The sequence below is a fragment of the Neophocaena asiaeorientalis genome, unplaced genomic scaffold (assembly GCF_003031525.2).
Source record: "Neophocaena asiaeorientalis asiaeorientalis breed wild unplaced genomic scaffold, Neophocaena_asiaeorientalis_V1.1 scaffold268, whole genome shotgun sequence".
Taxonomy (NCBI): domain Eukaryota; kingdom Metazoa; phylum Chordata; class Mammalia; order Artiodactyla; family Phocoenidae; genus Neophocaena; species Neophocaena asiaeorientalis.
Genome location: NW_020173979.1, coordinates 4,810,972 through 4,833,263, shown reverse-complemented (window position 1 = coordinate 4,833,263; position 22,292 = coordinate 4,810,972). Strand labels below are relative to the sequence as shown.

The following is a 22,292-nucleotide window of genomic DNA, read 5'->3' as shown; positions in this document are numbered from 1 at the left end:
ATTGCTAAATTGTAAGGTAGCTTATAAGTGCTGAGGCTTTCTGAAACGGGGACATCTGCATTTCCATTGTAAGGGCCCCATCTTGTGGATATGGTTTGATTAAAGAAGACACCTCATCCTAAGAATTCCAGTTACAGGTGTTTTCAGTTGGAAAAATATTAAGTTGATTCCTTCATATGTTAGAATTCTAGCCATTATAGTCTCTCTAAAGAGACTATAATTTCACAAATATTTTAGTTCTGAAATAACAGATTTTTCCTTTCAGAAATGCTGAAAATTTAAGTATTTTTAAAGTATACACAAATACTCCTGATTTATACATTGTTTTTGTTTCTCTTTTAAAATCAGATGTCTGACAATAATGTTACCAACCATAAGCCAACTGTGGAAGCCATAATTAAAAATATTAACACAATTTCTTTGGAGTTGAAGAAAATGAAAGGTAAGTATGGAATCACTGGATTAAAATGTTTGCATGTCATTGTTATAAAATAAATAGTAGAGTCAATTTGTGCTTCTGCTGGGGCAAAACTGAATTTTGCCAACTAATTAGGATTTTTCTATTTCTTGAGAAATGCTTACACTGTAATATGAACTAGATCTCTGAAGATGCATTATGTTTGAGCATTGACCTGGACGTTAGCAGACTTGAATTTTCATCCCTGAATCCCTTAATCATTACTAAGCCCCTAAAGTTCCCTCCAAGTCAAAACTTGTAAGTTTGCTTGATTATGTGAATTAATGGTTCTAGTAGGATTAGATCTTGTAGGTTATGATGTTTAGTCACTCCCCTTAGAGACATATTCTGTATTTTTATCCCAGGCATGTAAAATTTCCGTGAGTGAATATTTCACCTGTTCTTGACCAAACATTTCCTATGTTGGGAAACTCTCTGTATCACCAGTCAATCTATTCCTTCTTAGACAATTCCTCTTCATGGACTAGCTGAAATCTTTTTCCCTATTTCTTTCATCCATTGGTCCTATTTCTAACCATGAAAACCACTGAATATGTAGTGGTTATTCTTATGAAAACCTTTGGTATTTGAAGACAGTCTCTGTGTCAGTTATGAGACCTTCCTACAAGTAACAAAATACCAATTTAACATGGCTTATACAATATGGAAGATAATAAGAAGATTCCAAGGTTGGGCAGCCCTAAAGCTAACTCAGAGTTTTAAAGACTTCATCAGGTACTAGGTTCTTTCCATATTTCTGCTCTGTTATGTTCACTCTGTTTGTCACTTCTCAGGGTCATTACCTGCGGACATGACCATATACAGACACTGTCTTTGCCTGTGTCTCTTTTTTTTTTGCGGTATGCGGGCCTCTCACTGCTGTGGCCTCTCCTGTTGCGGAGCACAGGCTCCGGACATGCAGGCTCAGCAGCCGTGGCTCACGGGCCCAGCCGCTCCGCGGCATGTGGGATCTTCCCGGACCAGGGCACGAACCCGTGTCCCCTGCATCGGCAGGCGGACTCTCAACCTCTGCGCCACCGGGGAAGCCCTGCCTGTGTCTCTTATATAAGCCTTTCTCCAGATCCCTCCAGCGCATTTCCCCTTTCCTTTCTTTGGCCAGATTTGTGCCACATGTGTATCCTACAGCAGCCACCACCAAGGGGAACAGAACAATTTGGACCAGTCAGGACTTACTGCTGGTGCTGGGGAAAGAATCCCTCGAGTGCAATCAAGTTGTGCCCCCAGGAAGAAGAGGGGAGTGGCTGTTACTTAGGCACCAAATAGTGAGTGCCTGTTATGCTTTTCCTATGTGTTCTCCCAAGCATTTCCCAGACGTTGATCTGGGAGCACTGCTGTCTCAGAAGATGTTAGTAGATGGTGTGCAATAAAAACGGAGTCCATCAACTGATGCTCGGCTAAGTTTGGGCGGGGCTTTATGCTATGTAATTCTCTCACAAATTCACAGTGCATAGTACGAGAGGCTGTGAGGAGCCTGATATAAAGGAATCGGGTTAGCTCTGCTTAATTCGTCATCTCTCAAAACCAATCTAAACACTACGGCAAGGATTAGGTTTCTAAAATGTAAATCTGCTGAAGATGCTCGTTGGCTCACCATTGTCCTCAGGATGAAGTCCAGACCTCCTAGAATGGACTGTAAGACCTTGAGATCAGGCCCTGCCTACCTCTCCAGTCTGTTACCTCATTCTTTATTCCCTGCACGTTCTGTGTTCCAGTCACATTGAACTATCTGCATATCTGCGCGTTTGCTCTTTTTTGTGCCCGTGCCTTAACACCTCCTCCTGCAATGCCTACTCTTGCACCCCTACCTCCACCGCACCAGGTTAACTGCTACTTATTAGTCAAGGTTGCTTACAGTGGAAAACTTTTTTTTAAACCAGTATATCATCTCTTCTACCTTTTCATATTACCTATCACACTGTATTGTAATTGAATGTCTACTTACTTTTCTTATCCCTGCTCATCTGTAAGTTCCTTAAGGGTATTCCTAGCACTTAACACAGTGCCTTTATATAATAGGCTCTTGAAAAACATTGATTAAATGAATAATTGGTTCCGGATGCTTGCACTCATGTAAAACAATTACAGAAGCTTTAGATTCTTCTCAAACTTTATTATCTAACTGTTCTGGTTTGGGGATTATTCTTTCGTGAAGTAAAATAAAATAAATATGATCAATGTGTTTCTGGAAAGTTGTGGGGTAGGGCAGGCAGTGAAGATACAAGACTTGTAGAGCTAGACTAGGAAGGTAGACTTCTGGTAAACAGGGAAGATTAAACGAACACTGTTATCCCCACCTTCTCCCAAAAGTAATAATATCAATAGCTAACACTTATAGCATTTACCATAATCCAGATACTCTTCCAAGAGCTCTACATAAATGGACTCAATCGTCATAACAACCTTATGAGGTAGGAAATAATACCATTGGCATTTACAGATACAGAAACAGATATAGAGAGGTTAACTAACTTTCCCAGAGTTACACAACTAGTCACTGGTAGACCTGAGATTTAAATTTAAAGTCCTACAAGTTGAGGAAAAGAGTAGTACTAAAAACAAGGGTCTTAAGACAAAGTTTACATATTGAGTTACAAGACCCACAGTGGGGAAACCCACTTGGCTACAAGACATTGGCAGCCAGATTTATACCCTCAAACAGATTTTTCTTTCAGGAATCAGACCAGCCTAAGAGAAAAGACCTAAAGATACTGATAGCAGAGGTTCCTCCGACAAAACACCCAACCAGATCACCCCACAATATAGACCACCACGGGCAAAGAACTTCCAATTGTCTTTTTAGTACCATAGTCTTAAATACAAGCAGACAAGTATGGAAAACAGATATTTGAGGAAAGCATCTAATGGGAAAAGCAGAGACAAAACCAATAAATAGATTCAATCAACGGGGAAGAAACAGATTAAAATCCAAGAAGCTATCATTAATATCCACAGAGAAGTAGGAGAAGATGCTATGTTCATGAAAAAGGAACAGGATACTATAAAAAATATTTAGAGAACAAAGTTAAAAGTGTGGCATAGAAATAAACTCTGGAGAAGGGTTTAAGGATAAAATGAAGAAAACTCGAGTGTAGAGCAAAAACACAGACAAGGAAGTCCAACATCCAATAAATAGGAGTTCTAGAAAGAAAGAACATAGACAATGGATGGGGAGGAAGTCATTAAAGAAATAATCCGAGAAAAATTTCCAGAGCTGAAGGATATGACTTTTTACAATGAAAGAGCCCATCACAGTAGATTGAAAATAGACCCATACTAAAAAACAATAGTACAAAATTTCAGAACACTGGAAGAAAAAAACATTCTTAAATCTTCTAAAGAGAAACAATGATTAAGAATTAGAATTGTATGAAATTTCTCCATAGAAACACTGGAAGCTAAAAGAAAATGCAGCAATGCCTTTGGAAATCTGAAGAAACATGATGTCCAACCTAGATTTCTGTAGCCAGTCAATCTATTAAGCATTGGTGTAGAGAGAGAAATTTTCAGATATAAATTTCCCCACCTCAGGAAGTTACCTAGGTTGCATTCCACCAAACAAAGGAGTAGACCAAAAAAAGAGAGACCTGAGATTCTGGAAAAAGATATTCCACATAAGGGAGGGGTGAAAGGAGACCCTAGGATAATGGTGAAGGGAGTTTCCAAGATGTGATCTGTACAGCAGTGCTAGAGAGCTGTCAGTCCAGACTAGAGCTGATCAGACAGCTCTAGGAGAGGAGAGGCTTTCAACAATAGAATAGTCAAGGCACTTGACTATACTGAGAGGAGATTTACCCAACTGCAGAAATTTGGGGTATATTCATGATAACTAAGCAATGAAAAAAGGAAACAATTATTAACTGTGGTTAAGTGGTAGCTTGCAGGAAGGGAAACATGTAAGACTCAGCTGTAAAGATTATATAATCAAGAAAAATGTAAACATTAAATATTGAGCTAAGAAAAATTGTCCCTCAAGTCCAGTGGGGGAATGGGTATAAGTGAAAAGAGCTATATCTTAATCTTCTGTGGTCAGAAGCAAATAGATAATACCTAAAATTGAAAAAGAAATATGCATGCCATTTAGAGATCTGGAGGTTAAATACCACCCCTCCCAAAACAAACAAACAAACACAGAAGAGAACCACAAAAGCAACAAAAACAAAATGGGCTCCAAAAAAGTTAAAAGTCGTTGCCTCTGGGAGAATAGGAGCTGCTATTTTTTGCAACATGTCTTATTTGATTCTTTATACTATGTGCATGTATAACAGATAAAAATAGTAATTTAAAAAATACATAAATCTGCATAAATCAAATTGCAATTTAGTTAAGATAACTGACAATTTGAGCTAAAGAGCCCTTCTAGTAAGTTCCTATATCATGCTTATTTTGTAGTATATAAATTTGACTCTAAGTCAAAATTGGGCACATATAAATTGTGGTTTGAGCAATAATCACTTAAAAGAAAGCTAAATTAAGAATTAGGAAACAGCTCCTTAAAGTAATAATAGTTGCGCATGACATATGTGCTACAATATAATGTCTTCTATTATTTTGTTTTACACAGAGCTCTCCCAGTTACTGCTTTGTGACCTTACCCTATGTTTTAGTCATCCTGTGAAGACGGATGATTTAAAGGAAACAGAAAGAAACAACCCCCTCTTTGAAGAGTCTAAAATGTCAGATGTATCTCTTGCTTCTAACAGTTTTTTAATCTGATATTTATTTGGTGTGAATTTATAACTTTTTATTGTTGAATTAACACATACCTAGGAGAACTGAGTTTACTAATATATTTAATATAATAAACAAAATAAAAATATGTTGAGTTGCAAAGAATCATTTCATGCTCTTGAAGACTGTTATTTTCTTGTTTTAATGTTTCAAGGAATGGCTAATTTATTTCATTAATGGCAAGAATATGACATAGGAAATTGGCCATGAGGCATTGCTTATCCTTTACCCTATGCCTGAATTTGGCTTAGGTTGAAAGAGAGTTACTAAATTATAAATGTATGGTATGACTTTATATTAATCAGATCTCTCCTGGTAGCAAGTGCCAAAAGCAACTCAAGCTAGCTGAAGCGTTTATTGGGTCATGTGACTTGGAAGTCCATGGTTGGGATAGATTTCAGGGCCTCCACTAATTCATCAGATGTCTCTATCCTGGTTCTGTTTCTGTACATTGGCCTCATCCTCTCCTATTAAAAGCTGATTTCCTCCATGTGCCAGGTAGAAGGGGGTAGAGGTATGGTAGACAACTCCAGGTGTACAGCATTATCTTTCGGGGATCCCAGAGGAAAGAGATCTTCTCTGTCTCAGTGTTTAACATTCCAGAGAAAGATCCTGATTGGCCCAGCTTTGATTAAGATGGGTCCTGAGCAGCTGTGTTTGGTGAGGCTGGTATCTCATGCCAGGGTCTGTAGCAAAGGAGAGACCCCACCAAAAGAACAGAGTTGCCATGGCCTGAAGAAGGGGAGAAAGAATGCTAGTCATAAAAACATCAGATACCACTCATTTCAGTCACTGAAGTGGAATAGGTTTTAGTTTTAGGATACCTTTATTCTAAAACTTCCTAATTTCTGTCCCTTTCCACCAATGAAAACTTAAAATAATAAGCGTTTACCTTGTAAACATAATTCACTACTATATAGTTGCTTTGAATTCTACCATGTCCTTCATTTTAGATAATTTTGAACATAAAGTATAGAATACCATGAAGCAAGACACAAGGTCTGCAGAACTTGTAGCGTTTTCTATCCTCATTACCCAGCACCTAGCTCAGTGCACAGAATTGGCATGACATAAACGCTTGTTGAATATTCTATTGAATAAATAGGTAAATGAATGCAAGATTTTCAGCTCTAGAATTCCTGAGTTCTGGACCCTAATGTGAGAATTTCCAGTTTCTAAGGATGAAGTTTTGTGAAGCATACTTTTTATCATCATTGATTAAAAGTCTCCACATGCTCTTTATCTTAGCAAATCGTGCCAGTGGTCTTTCTATTCGCTCATGAAAGTGAAGATGCAAGATATTCTTTGTGACTCAGAAAACTCCTAGGTTAAACAGAGAAGCCAAATATTTTTGTTAATAAAAGTTTTGGGGCCTTCCCTGGTGGCGCAGTGGTTAAGAATCCACCTGCCAACGCAGAGGACACGGGTTCAAGCCCTGGTCCGGGAAGATCCCACATGCCGCGGAGCAACTAAGCCCGTGCGCCGTAACTACTGAGCCTGTGCTCTAGAGCCTGCGGGCCACAACTACTGAGCCCCCGTGCCACAACTACTGAAGCCTGTGTGACACAACTACTGAAGCCCGCATGCCTAGAGCCCATGCTTCACAACAAGAGAAGCCACTGCAATGAGAAGCCCGCACACCACTACAAAGAGAAGCCCCCACTCACCGCAACTAGAGGAAGCCCGTGCACAGCAACTAAGACCCAACGCAGCCAAAAATAAGTAAATTACTTTTTAAAAAAGTTTTGGAATAACAACGAAGGCCTCAAAGGGGAAAACTTAACTAAATGCGAGGTTTTCATTTTGTGAAATGCCTACTACTTTTTGTTAAATGAGATATGTAGGTTGAAGGAAAGAAGTGAATTGCTTTGAAGAATTTATAAAGCCTTTTGGGGAAGGGTGAAGAGAGGGCTTTATGACAGTTGTCAGGAGGATAGAAATAGAAAAAAGGTATCTAATTGGAAAGTCTGATCAAATTTTTCCGTGTATATATACATTGCTTTTTCATCTTCCCAGGAAGACTTTGGTAAAAATCTACATCACTTGATGATGCTTTTGGAGTTGGGTAGGGGTGGAGGAGGTAGGGTGTGGGTGTCGGTTGTGATGAAATTAAATCCGGGTGTATATGACACCAAAGCCTCATCTCTAAATTTAAAATGTTTTCTTTTGGTATTTGTTGCTTAAATTTGCTTTAAAACAGAAAAATAATAGTGTGAATGAAATAAAGTCAACAAAGTTGTTTTAGGAACCAAAAAGTGAAGCAAAAGGCAAATTAATTTTAATTCCAGGAAGTTATCCCAACTGCAGTTATCTTTTTCATTAAAAAAGTATACAAAAATCCCCCCAGCAAAAACACCAAATAAGTATGAAACACTTTTGAAGCCTCTTAAATTATTGCTCTTGAGAAATTAACTTTTAGTAATTTTCAAATTATACATATAAAACTGATGATTGCTTTGAATGGTAAAGGATGGGCTATTTAAAAAATCAGTTTTATGTGTTACCAAAAACTATTACCATTTCAGTGTTTCGAAAGTCACCCCAAATTGTTTCTGTAGGTATGTAAACTACCGTACGTGGAAATGGGTGTTCAAATACACATCCTTTTAAAATGAATTACAGTGTACTACTGGACTTCAAGTGTGACATTATTGCTCATGCACTTTGCAAATATTGAAGAAGAATAAATAAATTATGGGATCTTCGACAGTCTTCATTTCAAACACTTTCTTAAGGGAAAGGACAAAACCTTTGTGTTGGTGTTGAGGGGTTCAAATCGTCCCTGAGTGTTTGATGGTTCACCAAGGTTGATTGATCTTCCCAGGCTGGGACAGAGGCAGGAGGAAGGTTCATTTGCTTGGCTAACTTGCTAGGGATAACCTGCAGAATACGTTAATGTGCACTGGTATCTGGAACCTCGGTTCTTCCCATCAATGAGCAGAAGTGGCATTTTCCTGAAGTAGTCGATAATATCTGACACAGACAGAAAGTCCTGAAAGATTCAAAATAGGGAGAGAAATCAACATTGGAATAGGTAGTGTGAATTTCACTCTCAGTTTTTTTTATCTGCATAATATCCTACCTCTTGAAGTATGAGGATTATGGGGAAAAAACATGTAAACTTTGGCAAACAGTTTAATGATTTCTGCTATAGAACTTTGAAAAAAATAATTCCTCACCAATATCCAGCAAACCTTGGATAAAAGACAAATATGTATTTAGGTATATATATTTTTAACCTCATATAGGAAATTATATATATTATAGAGATAGAGAGAGGGAGAGAGGGAGACAGGGAGAGTCTAATTATGATAGCCTTACCTTAGGATCATTCTATCTGTGGTTTGGTTTTGGTTTTTGTATCCCTACTTTACTCTAAATCACGAACAATGTTAGGAGGTATAAGGAATCAGGAAGTCAGACAGCATTGCCGGTGTCTGAAGATGCATAATAGTTCCTTCGTGATCTCTGCCGTGTCCCCACTGCCACCTCCACACTCACTTGCTCTGTAGCAAGTCTTTGCATTCATTACCTGGATCACCCTATCCCTGATGGTCAGACTGGGAAACCCCCATCCATCCATCTAGATATGGGTCAGAGGTCACTTGGTACCCCAGACAGAGTTATGCACTTCCTCCAAGACTACTCTGCTAGGTGCCTCCCTCCAGGGCAACTGCAATGAGTGGTTTGTATTTGTGTGTTTCCACACTAGACCAATAGAAGTCCTGGAGGGCAGACATCTGTGCTTCTATAGGACCTATGCAGCTCTACCCATGCTGAACCAGTGATTCAAACATGTGACCAAAATCATGTGGGGTTTTTTTTCTACTGGTTTACGCTACCATAACTTAAAAATATTTGGAGTGAAGTGGAAGTTATGGGTATGTTGTTTCTCATTCTGGAAATGTTTGATTCAGCTGATCCTCCTCCTGGAAATTTGAACTTAAAGAACATGTTTGGGACATTAAGTTTAGCTATCGTTTCCTTTGCAAAAAGCAGCCGGGAAAGGTTTCCTTCACACCAGCTGTGTTAACTACCCCAAAAGCGACTAGCATAAGCCTTGGAAAAATAGAGGAAAATGTCTTTGGCAATCTGGCCACCTTCATTGGCCTTACTTCCATTTTTCGTAAGCAGTGACCCAAGTCATTTTTCCAGATGTCCATTTAAGACACAGCCCTATAAATACACTGTAATCTTACGTTAAAATTATTAAGTCACAGGGGTGACTTAATTCACCTCTGTGTCACAGAAGGGACTTGCCTTTGGCACCGTCTAACTGGATTTTTAAATTTAAAATTTAAATGCTAACATACATATATTTTTAAAGTTACACATGTGATTTTATACTATTTGGAATAAAAGATATAAGTAGCAGAGGTAGATACTGTTACCATTTTATTTCCTTCCAGTAAATGAAGGGCTTCACCAATGTGACTTAACTCTAAAGTTGCCAGGCAGTATGGACCCCAAAAGAATGCTACAGCAAGGTTCCATGTAGGTAGGTATGCAGAGAGGCATAAATAGAGAACTGGGGGAAATTTTACAACTAGAAGTCCTTACCTCTTTCCCTCGGAGTCCAGTTCCCAACAAGTAAACTTGGCTTTCCTCCTGATAACGGATCTGGATGTTGTAAACTTTCTCTTTGTACAACACCATGAGGACGTATGGATTGGTTATTGTTTTTCTAGAGCTGTCTCTAACCAGGAAAGTGCCATCCTAAAAGGATAAATTCTTGTTATTCTGGGAGCAGCAAAAGTCAATACTCCTGTTGCCTGTGAGAGCAGTAGACAAGCCTCTAGGGATCTGGGAACCTACCAGTTGACAATTCAGTGAACATTTCGTTCCCCAAACAGCTGCAGTCCCATGTGGCATGGATTTCTTGGTTGTCAAGAAAGAGGCAGCAGAGATTATGTTAGAGAAATTTCCAAATTTCAAAGAGACCTCTTTGAAGTCTCTTGATGAAAAAGGAATCTCTTTTTCAGTAATAAAACAAATGACAGATGGTTGAGTGGATAAAGGGCCAGCAAAATAAGGACTTTATTGGTTAACTAAAGATATATCTTCCTACTGCTGAGAGCTATTTCCCTAACTCTTTCTTTCCACAGTCAAAGTCAGAAAACACCCAAATTCCTAAGAAATTTACCCATTTTAAAACCTCATGGTATCCAGGTAGAGTGTTTCATCATCAAACACCTCAACAAAATCCAGTGTGGACCATCTGTGTTCTTACCTCCCTTTTTCTTCTGATATATACCACAATAGTATTGTGATTTGTCCTGTACTTTAAAATTTCATTCCATAAATTAGCTACATAATATTAATACTATAAAGATCTAATATCAAAATAAAATGAATTAGGAAGGACTCATTTAAATTACTCCCTCCTCCGTGTATTGAATCAGGGTAGTTCTAAATAGCCATCCATCTGCAATAATGGCTTTCCTTTGTTCTTTCTATTCCAGGTTGATTGAGTAAATTCTAGTTGGAACATCTCTGTTGAACAAATATACGTGTGGACCAGCGATTCATAGCCCTGGCTTCACTTTAGAATTTCAAGTTTTGAAGACTTCCAGAGCCCACACAGCACCCCTGACTAATTAAATCAGAATCTCTCCAAGTGAGACCAGAATCAGAATTTTTTAAGGCTCCCCAGGTGATTTAAATGTGCAGCCAAGCTTGAGGACTACTGTTGCAGTCTCGAGATGTGAAAGGTGTGAAAGAGGAAGGATCTTTTCTTTCCTGTCTCTGATATATAGATTTAAGGTTAATGTTCAGCACTGGAAGACAGGAAATCTGGTTTAAGATCTTTCATATTAAATGACAGCTAGAAATTTCTAGGGGAAAGGACAAAATATTACTGTTGTCTCTCTCAATACGGGTCCCTTCACATTGATGTGGATGGCAACTGTGTATCAAGAGGAAGATGGAACCGATAAGACATTGGAAATTTGGGGGGAAAAGAGTCTCCTTTTGATGCTGTGTGATTCCTGTGAAAAGATGGACCATTTTAGTTAATAAAATCTCCTAAGATTCTGCCAGCCAAATGACTACCTTAATTTAGATTTTTTTCCCATGGTCCTAAGAGTCTGGTAGGACACTGGTAGGTGGAAAGCTGGCACTAATTGGCCCCCTTGGTATAACAGCATGAATGGCACCCAGCAGAATTCCTAGCCCATAATTGGTACTCGGTAAAAGTCAGTTCCATTTCTTTTCTTCCATTAATATTTATAACTACTTAAAAAATAAACTTTAGCACAGTACCTGGTTTATCTTTCTAAGAGCCGCTTCTGCCTCTATTCGGGTAATATAAGAAACATACCAGTCTTCATTTAATGAATTCTGAAAATGTAAATGTTTAAAAATGGTATAAATTTTGCAGTTAACATATGTAAGTGAAAAGAAAAGCCTCCAAGTAATCATTACCGTCAGTCACCACCTCAGTTCCATGAAGTTTGAAGCATTTATTTTAATTTGAATATAGAATCATTCAGGTGAGGATAAATAGAAGATATTTTGTGTGAACTGCTTTTTTTTCATGACACTAGTTGCAAAGGTAGCAGTGAATAAGCATTTCATATATAATGAAGCCTCTAATCAGGAACGATATAAATGTAATAATTTCTTCAGTGTAGTATAATATATTTAATGAGAAAAAACTAGGTTAACGAGCAGTTAAGTGACTTATGCAATGTCATAAACCAAGAAACAGATGAAAAACAGGATTATTTTTCTCATCGTTTAATGCAAAACACACATTTGCTGTTGGAAGAGGAACACCAAGGGAAAGAGAACATACTATTTTTCATCTGAGTCCTCCTCTTGATTTTTTTCACTAAAAAAATTAAGACTAATAGACGATAAAAGAACAAGAGAGTATTCAATGGGAGTTTCTGATGATTCATTTCCTGGGGTGGAAATAAAATACGAACATATGCTTTATATTACCTCTCCTTCCGAAGGGGATGGCAGCTGAGGTTTGTTCGGGGCTGGCGAGGGAAAGCTCCTGCCTTCACCTCTGGGAGGTGGCCTGTTGCTAGGGCCTTCAAAAGTAGAGCATTTTGAAAGTTCATTTACTTTAAGCAATTTTTCACTTGTCATAACACATTTCCCCCCCCGCCCCCGCAAAATGCCCTTGCAGTTATTCCCAGCAGTTAACATTTCAAGAAACCACAGCTTCAAATATAATTTGCAGGACTTCCCTGGCAGTCCAGTGGTTAAGACTCCATGCTCCCAATGCAGGGGGCACGGGTTCGATCCCTGGTCGGGATCCTGCATAACGCACAGCCAAAAAAATAATAATAATAAAAATTAAAAATGTCACTTGTTCGAAAGCACAGGGCTGTTCTGTAGCCAGGCCAGTGAAATTTTGAGACACTACCACACATCTGAGTGATTGCTTCATTGTGCACGTTACATATATACCACCCACGTGATGACAATGTGGTGATAAAATAATTATGTTCTCACTGTTTCCACAAAAAGAAATTTGTTACCCAAGATGAGGTGAAGTTACCTTACGAATATTTTTAGCTTTTAGAACCAGAGTTTACTATCTGCTGTTCTTTACCAAATTTTCTACAGCGGTAGAAAGGTTCAACTTCCATAGAAAGCCCCGCCAACTATCTGATCAATCAGGAAGTCTGTGCTGGGTTCTATAAATTACCCAGCACTTGTGCTTTGCCTTCTCCAACACCTTTTTTTCTTGTTGACAGTTCCCTGAAACTTTCCAAGAGAATGTGTTTCAGGAAAGGTTTGATTTTGTTGATTTATAATTGCCAAGGCTGTCTCCTGTGTGCCAGAACAGCTGTTAAAGGCTGGGAAATTCTGTGAGTTGAATGTTCTCTTAATAATTCATGCATCATTCATCTGTTCATTCAACAGACATCTATTCAGCACTACTCTGTCCAGGCCCTGAGTAAGGCACCTGTGTATGCTACCTTTCATTCTCACAGCAACCCCGCAAGGTGGGTATTATCTTCTTTTTTGAATATCAGGAAACAAAGGCTCAGAGAGTCTAAATAAAGCATGTGCTCTTAGTGGCAGCAGCGCCAGGACTTGAACTTTACTGTGCATAAATGAGAATTCCAGGGGGACCCAGTATCACCCAGGCTCAGGAATATGCATTTAACGAGCACTCCAGGTGGTTCTGCACCGGGGCTGTTCCTCCATCTACAATACACCACAAGGGGCAAACTGCCTGCCCCTGGGCCACTGAGAGAGGAGAGTTACTTGGAAAGAGCCAGAGTCTTCCCAGCCACGTCACCTGGATTACTTGAGATGAGGTTCCCTGCTTCTAAAGAAGCAGATCAGGCTAGCCTGAGCTGCTGATCTTCCTTCTTAAGGCTCCAAGTACCTGAACAGACCTTCCCCACGCCCACCTTTTGCAGTCCAACACGGCAGGCGCTTTTAGGATGTTTGTGGAATGAATGAAATCTAGCTGTACGGGAAAGTAGTGTAATCAAGGCTTACAGTGCATGGCTGTTTTAGAGTTGAGGAATTCTTCTCTTTCTGCTTCTGCATGTGTAGGCTAGCACTACAAAGTCATTATTCATGACAGACGATATACTACTTTTCATTGCAGTCACCCACCACCCTTAACGTCTAGATCCTCAAGGGTTTGGGACAATATACAGCACATCCTTTATCTTCCTGACCTTGGGACAGCCAGTGGAGGCTTAGACTGAGGACCAGGTGTCCTGGTACTCTTAGGAGAAAAGGGTTCAATTTTGATTAAGGTAGTAAAGTCAGCCCTCTGCACCCACAGGTTCCACATGTGTGAATTAAACCACCTGCAGGTTGTTTCAGCCAGTGGGTTGGTTGAATCTGTGGATGTGGAGCCTGTGGATGTGAAGGTCTGATGGTGCTACGCCACTGTACACAAAGAACTTGAACATCCTTGGATTTTGGTATCTGTGGGGTCCTGAAACCAATCCCCCTCCCATATGAGAAGGATGACTCTATTCCAAAAAAATGAACCAACTGTTTACATTAATAATGCCCGTCACCAACTCATGGAAGTCTGTGGAATTCACTTTGTGAGATACTGCTATAAGTGAAGATTCTGAAGCTCAGATGCCTGCAGGGGCCAGGCAAGGAACACAATGTAGGTTCACAAAATAATGAGTTGTGGACACTGGCAAGTTGAGGGGGGTGTGTGGAGGAACTGTGGAAGTCATATAGTGAATATGGACACTATATCCTCAAATGCTTAGGAAACATTGAAAACGGAGTGGATTTCATTGGTGTCAGCAGTAGGGTCTCACACATACATGGGATGACGTACCCAACTGAATGGAATAGATGCGCTCCTGAAAAAAGTTCTACCCTTGAGTTATAATTTAAACTTACTAAAGTAGTTTTCTATTTATAACACATACAGTACTGGTGTTCCTGTATGTGTACCATGAGTGCCAAAAAAAAAAGAGTGTTTTGTTTTTACCTCACAGGACTTTTAAAAGTCTTAAGTCAACCTTTAAAAATTGGGTAATTTCACATTAAAAGCCATATTTCCAGTTTTTCTTGAAAAAAAATCAGAAAATCTGGTAACACTAGGTGAGTTTCCTAGCATGAGAAAAAAATCTGTTTACTAGAGTTGGGTGACTTTCCCTAGTCATTTGTCAGTCATTCAACAAATATTTTTAAAGTGCCTACCATGTGCTAGTTACTTGCAAGTCTTTAAGGATAAAAAATAAATACAGTCTAGTCCTACCTTTTAGGTCTTTGCTTCTACTCAGAGCGGTCCATGGACCAGCAATACCAGCATCGCACAGGAGCTCGCTAGAAATGCAGAACCTCGGGTCCCATCCAAGACCCACTGAACCAGAATCTGCGTTCTAACACAACTCCCAGGTGGTCTGCATGCATTTTAAAGTCTGAGGACACCCTCAGCAAATACTTATCATGGACACCCAGAGGAGGTATTCCTGAAAAGGCAGGTCCTCACCCAGACTTACTGTATCAGAATCTTGGGGCCTGGGGTCTCTTAAACTGTATTTTAAAGCTGTTCCTCAGCTAGCAACTCCAGGTTAAGATTCATTATAGAAACCAAAACTACAGAGAAAGCCAGTACTGTCCTAAGCACCATATAAAAACAGCAGGGAGGAAAAGCTCTGTGTGGGAAGATGAATGCCAAGGCTGCCTTCCTAAGGAAGTGTGTGTGTGTGTGTGTGTGTGTGTGTGTGTGTGTGTGTGTGTGTGTGTGTGTGTGCCCGTGTGTCTGTGGTGTTCTGCGTAGTATCCTATCACTCCAACAGCCTCTGGCACACTGCAGAAACTGAGTTAAGGGCTGAATGAGGAAGTCAGATACTTTTAGGAAGCAACAAAACCGTTGCCAAAAGGCTTTGGGACAGGTTGGCCGTCCAGTCATGATGGCATATTGGCGGGAGTAGACCACTAGAGCCCGGAGTACAAACCTTGAGAGAAGTATGGCGGCAGGGAGGCACTCTGCGAAAAACTACTGTTGCTGTGGAGACAGAAAAAGAACGGATTTTAAGTTGGGTTAGGTTTAAGGGGCCAGAGGGGGAGCCTGGACTGGGGAAATGCTGCTTCTTTTGTTATTACTTCCCACTCCCTCCCTGAAACCACGGAAGCAGGGCAAAGAGAAGGAACTTGTTGGACATACTTCACTGCTGTGCCAAGATGGACCATGCCAAAGTCTAACAGGCTTCTCAGGCCAAAAAGCAAAAGCAAGAAAAGAACTGTGTAAAGGGCTTTAAAAGCTACTTTAAAAAGTCAGCTGCAGTTTGAGGACTTTGAGTTTACAGCATGAAAGAAGTCCTCTGGGGAGAGGACTTCTCTTTCAGTTAGGAAAATATATTAAATGGGCATGTTGTTTGGAAATGGTGCATCCCCAGGGCCTAGGGGTTATAAGGAGAGGGTAGGGAGACAAGAAACACAGAGAGGGTTCGGTGGTGCTGCAGCTACAGAAGCAGCATCTCTGGGGGCTGGGGTGGTGCTGACGAGGGCCTGAGGGAGGCCTCGAAATGCTGTCTGCTCCACGCTGAGCGGCAATTTCCCTAGCCTTTAGCCCAAACCTTCTGTAAAAGTCTGCTCTGCTCAGAAATCTCGTGTGAGTGTTATTTTGTAAGAATGAAGGGTAGGGCTGGGGCCCCAGGTGGGATGAGGTGGCATGAGAAAATGGCAGACACGGCAGAAGAAGGAAAACAGCTGGAAGAATGAGAGGAAGCAGCAGAAAATCAGAGCAAGAGGCACCCAGGGAAAACGAAAAAAATTGAGAATCCTTCCAGATATCTGGCAGGGGTGGAGGGGTCTTGCTGGTGGGTGAGTTTTCTCCCATCATTAGGGTGGGGACTGAGCCTCTCCCTTGGGTAGTGAAGGAGAAGATGAGCCCAAAGTGCTGGTGGGTGAACCCTCGGGGGCACTACAAGGCAGCCTGACGGCTTATTTATGAGACACGACCTGAGTCTTCCACCTGTCCGTGCCTCTGCCTCTGACAGCCTGTCTAATCATGGACCCTGAGAAACACTCTTGCTACTGAGAAAACAGACCTGCTGGGGACAGAGCCTGTGCAGTGAATTCTCCCCATCTGCTAGGTGCAAGGTGCATTTTCTCAGTCTTCCCATCCAAGATGCAGGGTGAACTCCAACTAATTAAATTAATTGGGTTTCTTGAGTGTTTGTTTCTTTGTTTTAGCTCACAGAGTGAAAACATTCCCTATTTCCCGCCAAAGAGTCCATTCTGTCTGGGGCCATGACAGGGCAGTCAATTCTGTATCCCTCTGACCCCCAAGCACAGAGACTCAGAGGACAGCAGTGAGTTAACATATGCAATTCTTTCTGCTCAGCTTGGTTTTGTTTCTTAAGACCCAAAATGTTCTGACCCTATGACCAGTGGCTCATTTCTTTCTTTCTCAACCCACCCGACATTCGCTCAGTATCAGTGGCCCCAGACGTAATGCTAGGTTAGAACTGAATGACGTCAGCACAAACCTTTCTGAGAAGGCTCCGGGCAGGTGAGCTGATGGGACGGAGTGCTTGGGCGATGGCTTGGTAGATCTTGAAGGGAAGGTGTTGGAGCTCATGGGGAGCAGTGCTGGCTGGGGCAGAGATCTCTGATGTACTTCGGGGGAAAAGAAAAAAGAAAGCAGATTGTCAGGATCCAGGTGTCACAGGAACATCCCAGCACTGCTCCCCAGTTAGAAACAGCTAGTCTAAAGGGAGATACAAAAATCCAAAAGATCCAATGTCATTAGGAAGTGGTAGGTCGGAAGCCCACCGCCCAAGGTTTTTCTAGATGATTTACCGCCTTAGAATGCAGTTTCAAATGCTGCCATTCTATATCATTCTCCATAACACACATTTATTTTGTTTTTTTTTTCATTTTTGAAATGTTAACTTGGCAGAAAATTGTCAGTTGGAAACCATATGAATTTCAGAAAAGATTCACAAGTTTTGTTTTATGAAAGCCAAATTTTATGCTATGTCATTCATCTGCAGTTAGTGATCCTTTAGCCACATGTGTTAGAGAGCATAAATACTAGAATGTTTTCTGTCAAACTGTACATGCAATTTTCAATTTTGCTGTGCTAGTAATTTGCCCTGTTATGCATGAACTTAACAGTTCTCTTTGGTAACCCAGCCGAATAACTCCATTTTATTATAACTATGCAGTATACCAACTGACATACATCTACTTCATACTAATTTTACAATTATAATGGATTCTATGGAGTTTCTGTACTAAATAATTCCATCTGAATGCCTGAGCAGAAAAATGAAGGAATGGGTTATAAGTTGTAAGAAAGCCTTTCTGAACATACCATCATCTTCATCCTGGTAAGGGGAAGAAAAAAAAAGACATTAATCTACCATCAAAACACAATTTCTCAAAAAGTAACTATATTTCTGTATTTCTCAATCGTAGAAATGTCTCTGTTTTCTTTCTTTAGCAGTTGTGTGTCTTCATAATAAAGATACTGTGGAGAACAGTAAAACTTGCTAAACAATTTATGATTTCTTAATACAAACGATCATTTAAAGACACTCCAATCTGAGACACTCTTTATATATTTAACATAAAATCGCTTCTGAGGTGTCTAAAAGGGCCCAAAGATACACTAATAATGATGATATCTACTATGTGCCCCAAAGACTCATATACAATATTTCATCCAATTCTTCAAGCAACCCTTCAAGAATTTAACATTCTCATTTTACAAATGGAAACATGCTACCCAAGAGGGATTCCTAACTTGCCAAGAGTTACAGAAATTGATTCAAACCTAATCTGCCTGACCCAAAGCTTAACCTTCTTTTGCAATGGCCGCTCCTCTTAAAAGCAATGCAACCTGACTGATTCGTAAATAGCTTCCAAGGTGTGTACGCTTGGTTCAGTACATTTATCTTTAGGACAACCTTCTGAAATAGATAAGGGAGGGGCTCTTTGCTCTACGCCTCAGATAGGAAATGATGTTCAGAGAGGCAAGAATGATTTTGCCATTGACTAGTAGACCCAAATTTCCAACCTGGACTTGTTTTGTTAGGCTAGCACAGTGGTTGTGAAAGAGCACCTTCCTCAAGTGTTGTGAGGATCAAATTAGTTACTACTTGTGCCTGGCATATGTGGAGTGCTCAGTAAAGTTTGCTGTCCCTAGTCCTACCACTGAGACGAGGCAAGAAGGATCAGAGCCAGAATCACTCATCCCAGTTGGCCAACTGGGAAGGAGTCCCAGCAAAGGGCTGCGTAGATAAATACACATGGACTCGGGGAATCCCCAGAATGAAATTGGTCTTTGACACTTGTGCAACCATGTTTCCTCTGGTCCAAAACATAAGACTTCTGGATTCTCATGACAACAAGTGTCAGTCCTTCCAGAGACAGGGAACCTCAGGAATGTGACATTACCCTCATTTTCAACCTTATCTCCTCTTTGTCCCTATGGCTCTGCAGCCAGACTGCTGTCCTCACCGTCCCCACAGGCTCCACGGGCATCGCCACTCACCCGCCTTTGCTGAGGACATTCCTGAGGCTGGAACGCACTGAGCTTTCTCTTGGGGTGTCTATCTTGTGTCCTTCCCATCATTCAATGGCCACATCTCTAAAAGTCACCCTTGTCTCCTCAACCCCCATATATCACTTTCTTCCCTTCGCCTCTGTAGCTCGTTCTGTGATCATATTCTCCTTAGCATGTGGTCCGTGGGTTTGCCTGTCTCCATCATATCTTAGCACAGCATCTAGCACAGAGCTATGAAACACCAGGCACCTGTGGGCTGAGCCCTTGAACATGGCAGGGGTGTGATGGCCTTCAGACAGCTTACAGTGCAGAGGAAATCAGACAGACCTGGATTTCGATCCTGGCTATTGACTAGCTGTGCAACTTACAGAGGGTATCTTACTCCTCTAAGCTTCCATTTCCTCTTAGTGAAAGAGAAACAGTGACTCCTCACAGGGACATTAAATGCAAAGCATATGTAAAGCTGGGAGGACCAACTGTCCTGGTCCTTGTTTGCCTGAAAGTGATGGGGTTCCTGGGACGTGAGACTTTCATTGCTAAAACTGGGCAAGTCCCAGGCAAACAGCTTGTCAAAAGTAGCTAGGTTGGTAACATGTACATAGCAGGCATTCAATAAATGCTGTTTCCCCTCTTTCTTAGGCCATGGAGGTATTAAAGGGGAAAACAGAGGCCTAGGAAACTTTGCTGTGAGGCCCAGATTCTCCCTTTATTCTCCCTTCTACCTACTGCCCCTTCATCTTGCTAATTACCACCTGGTAATAGGGCTGAGACTAACGCATCCTCCCTAGGAACCTCCAGAGGGATAGGAGTTCAGCAATGCAGCATGGTGGGCAGGAGGGGAAGATGGAGGCCCCACCAGGCAGCGGTATTCAGGAGCCTACTGTGTGCAGGCCTGACTCCCAGTGCTGGATTTCAATGAAGGCAGAGCAGAGGTAGCCTCGACCTCCTCAGAGCCTATACTAGTTTCCCTGTGCCAAGCATTCACCACATGACATCGAGTACTTACATTCTCTCTTCTGTCTGATCCCCATCCATGCCTGAAATGAATCAGGGCAAAGGAAAAGAACTGAGTATAAAGACTTTCAAAGAATATAGATAGTTTCACTTAATCTAATAATGAGAAATCAAACCCATGGGCCGTGGTAAGATGGGAAGCAAAATCCCCAGCAGAAAAGCAAGGGAGAGGGAGGTTCGGTGACTCAGTGTTCTGTCGTCATTGTGAGCTGAGCTAGACAGCCTTTATTCTGTTTAGCTACTGCCGCCAATCATTATATTAAAGAAAAAAATGTTTAATCAACAAACTAACTCTTAGTAACTATTAAATTTCACTGAGTAGATGTTTCTCCAAGCAAATAAAAACATTTTAGGAAACATTCTCCTTTGCCGATATTTTAAAACAGCCATCGTGTGGCTCACCCTTCGTGTGAAGTGAAGATAATTGGGAAATGCTGCTGCTTCGGGATTTTTCCCTGATGCACCAGCTGGTCAAACAGATTTGATGACAGTGGCCTGAGAGCTGTGGTGGGCACAGCTGCCTGGGCCCGCTTCATGTTCTCCTTAGAGAGAGGGACACGAGGAGGAGGATTTGTTGGACGCCTCCTGTCGGATGCCTCACGTCGTCGCATCCTGTGTTTCTTTAAAACTTTGATATTTTGGACATTCATTTTGATTTTCTAGAATAGTCCATTAAAATATTAACTCAGTTACTGAGGTTTTATTGATGCAGCCTGAGCCTGGCCCTGATTTAGTCCTCACACTGGCCAAGCAAGGGCCATAGTTATGAATCCTGATGGCACAGGTGAGGTCAACGCAAGCTTTGCTTTTGTCTTTAATAAGGAGCAGAGTTGGGCCCGACCCCAGATATGTTTGTGCCATTGGCTAAATAGGCCCCAAAAGACTGTAGAGTAAAGTTAGAAATATTAGAACTGACTTTGGTATTCTGTCACCATAAAACGTGGTTGAGCAGTGAGGAAGACACTAACAGTGACCTAACACTTCCCACAGTGATTTCCTCTCCGCTGCCTATATGGAAATACAGAATGGTAGGTATAGTTCCTACACCTTGTGATGGAAGGAAAATGCAACCAAAAATCTGACTGGTTGAGGAGAAGTTCTCCACAAATGGCAGTCATTCTTGTGCTCCTAAGGAAGCATCTCTCTACGTCTCTCTGTGCTAGATTGTCACGTCCTTCCAAGTGACCCAGGCACTCTACATCCAACCTGAGAAGCCTGAACACTCCTCAAGCCCCAGCAGCAAAATGAGCCCACTCCCACCCGGGAGCACCATGGTCTTGGGTCCCTACGCAGAGCTATTTCTACGAGGCAGGAGTTCACATCACCCCCTCTGCACGACAAGCTCAAGCAACAGAAGACAATTACTTTGGCACAGGTGGCTTCTTCCCTGGCAGGGGGCTACTTCTGTCATGCCTTTCCATGGCTGGTGGCAACAGGGGCTTTTGTATCTTGGGTAAATGCTCCCCGAGAGGCCTGCAGAGTTGAGAGAAAGGATGTGTGGGAAACAAACCAGAGTCTTACAACACGTGCCATGTACCCTCACGCAGGTGCCCAGAACCACTCACCTTCCCGCTGGGGCGGAGAGCTGCAAGGCAGGAAGGAAGATGTGTGAGTGTCCTCAGCACTTTCCACAGGATAAAGACAAGGTACAAAACAGAACAAAAACGAAACAAAACAAGGAGAAAGCTTACCTTGTCAGAAATCGCTGGTTTCTTTCCTGTAAGTGACAAACAGCAGGTAAGCCTTGAGTTTAAAAGCTAAGCATTAAAACATTGTTTGATGAACCTGAACCCAAGCCCCTTGGAGGGCTGCTTGGGTTTTAGCATTGAGGAATCATAGACTTTAGACCTGGAGGTGTCCCTTACAGAGCACCTAATTTTAGAGGCTCAGACAAATTAAATGACTTTGCCCAAGGGTCACACAGTGTTGTGTACATACAAACAGTATTGTGGGTTCTGTGCTTCTTTCCATTTTTTTTTAATATAACTGATGATGAAAAGGATTAACGCCCTCTCGAGATTTTATGTCTCTTTCATTTGTCCAGAACTTCTTTATACAGCCGAAGTTTATTTTCATATCTGAAATAAACCCATTTGCCAT

The 22,292-nt window shown here is 41.2% G+C and overlaps 2 protein-coding genes across 5 annotated transcripts in view; one reads left to right on the top strand and one right to left on the bottom strand.

Annotated features, from left to right (window-relative positions):
- The first annotated feature begins 348 nt into the window (after positions 1-348).
- Positions 349-6,672, top strand: CUNH5orf58 (chromosome unknown C5orf58 homolog). The gene is made up of 2 exons (XM_024753429.1): positions 349-442; positions 5,040-6,672. Exons 1-2 carry the CDS (start codon positions 349-351, stop codon positions 5,189-5,191), a joined length of 246 nt encoding a protein of 81 aa, XP_024609197.1. The 3' UTR covers positions 5,192-6,672.
- A 789-nt stretch (positions 6,673-7,461) lies between these two features.
- Positions 7,462-22,292, bottom strand: part of LCP2 (lymphocyte cytosolic protein 2) — a 43,946-nt gene continuing 29,115 nt past the window's right edge. For 2 of the 4 annotated variants that reach the window (XM_024753358.1, XM_024753357.1), the window contains exons 11-22: positions 21,884-21,909; positions 21,758-21,777; positions 21,558-21,665; positions 20,185-20,215; positions 17,985-17,997; positions 17,155-17,284; positions 15,619-15,668; positions 12,152-12,246; positions 11,468-11,545; positions 10,022-10,084; positions 9,767-9,922; positions 7,462-8,198 (exon numbers count right to left, since the gene is read on the bottom strand). In XM_024753358.1, the coding sequence (XP_024609126.1) occupies positions 8,076-8,198; positions 9,767-9,922; positions 10,022-10,084; positions 11,468-11,545; positions 12,152-12,246; positions 15,619-15,668; positions 17,155-17,284; positions 17,985-17,997; positions 20,185-20,215; positions 21,558-21,665; positions 21,758-21,777; positions 21,884-21,909 (893 nt within the window). In that variant the 3' untranslated portion in view covers positions 7,462-8,075. The remainder of the gene's footprint in view (positions 8,199-9,766; positions 9,923-10,021; positions 10,085-11,467; positions 11,546-12,151; positions 12,247-15,618; positions 15,669-17,154; positions 17,285-17,984; positions 17,998-20,184; positions 20,216-21,557; positions 21,666-21,757; positions 21,778-21,883; positions 21,910-22,292) is intronic. The other 2 variants (XM_024753360.1, XM_024753359.1) reach the window with 1 other exon arrangement.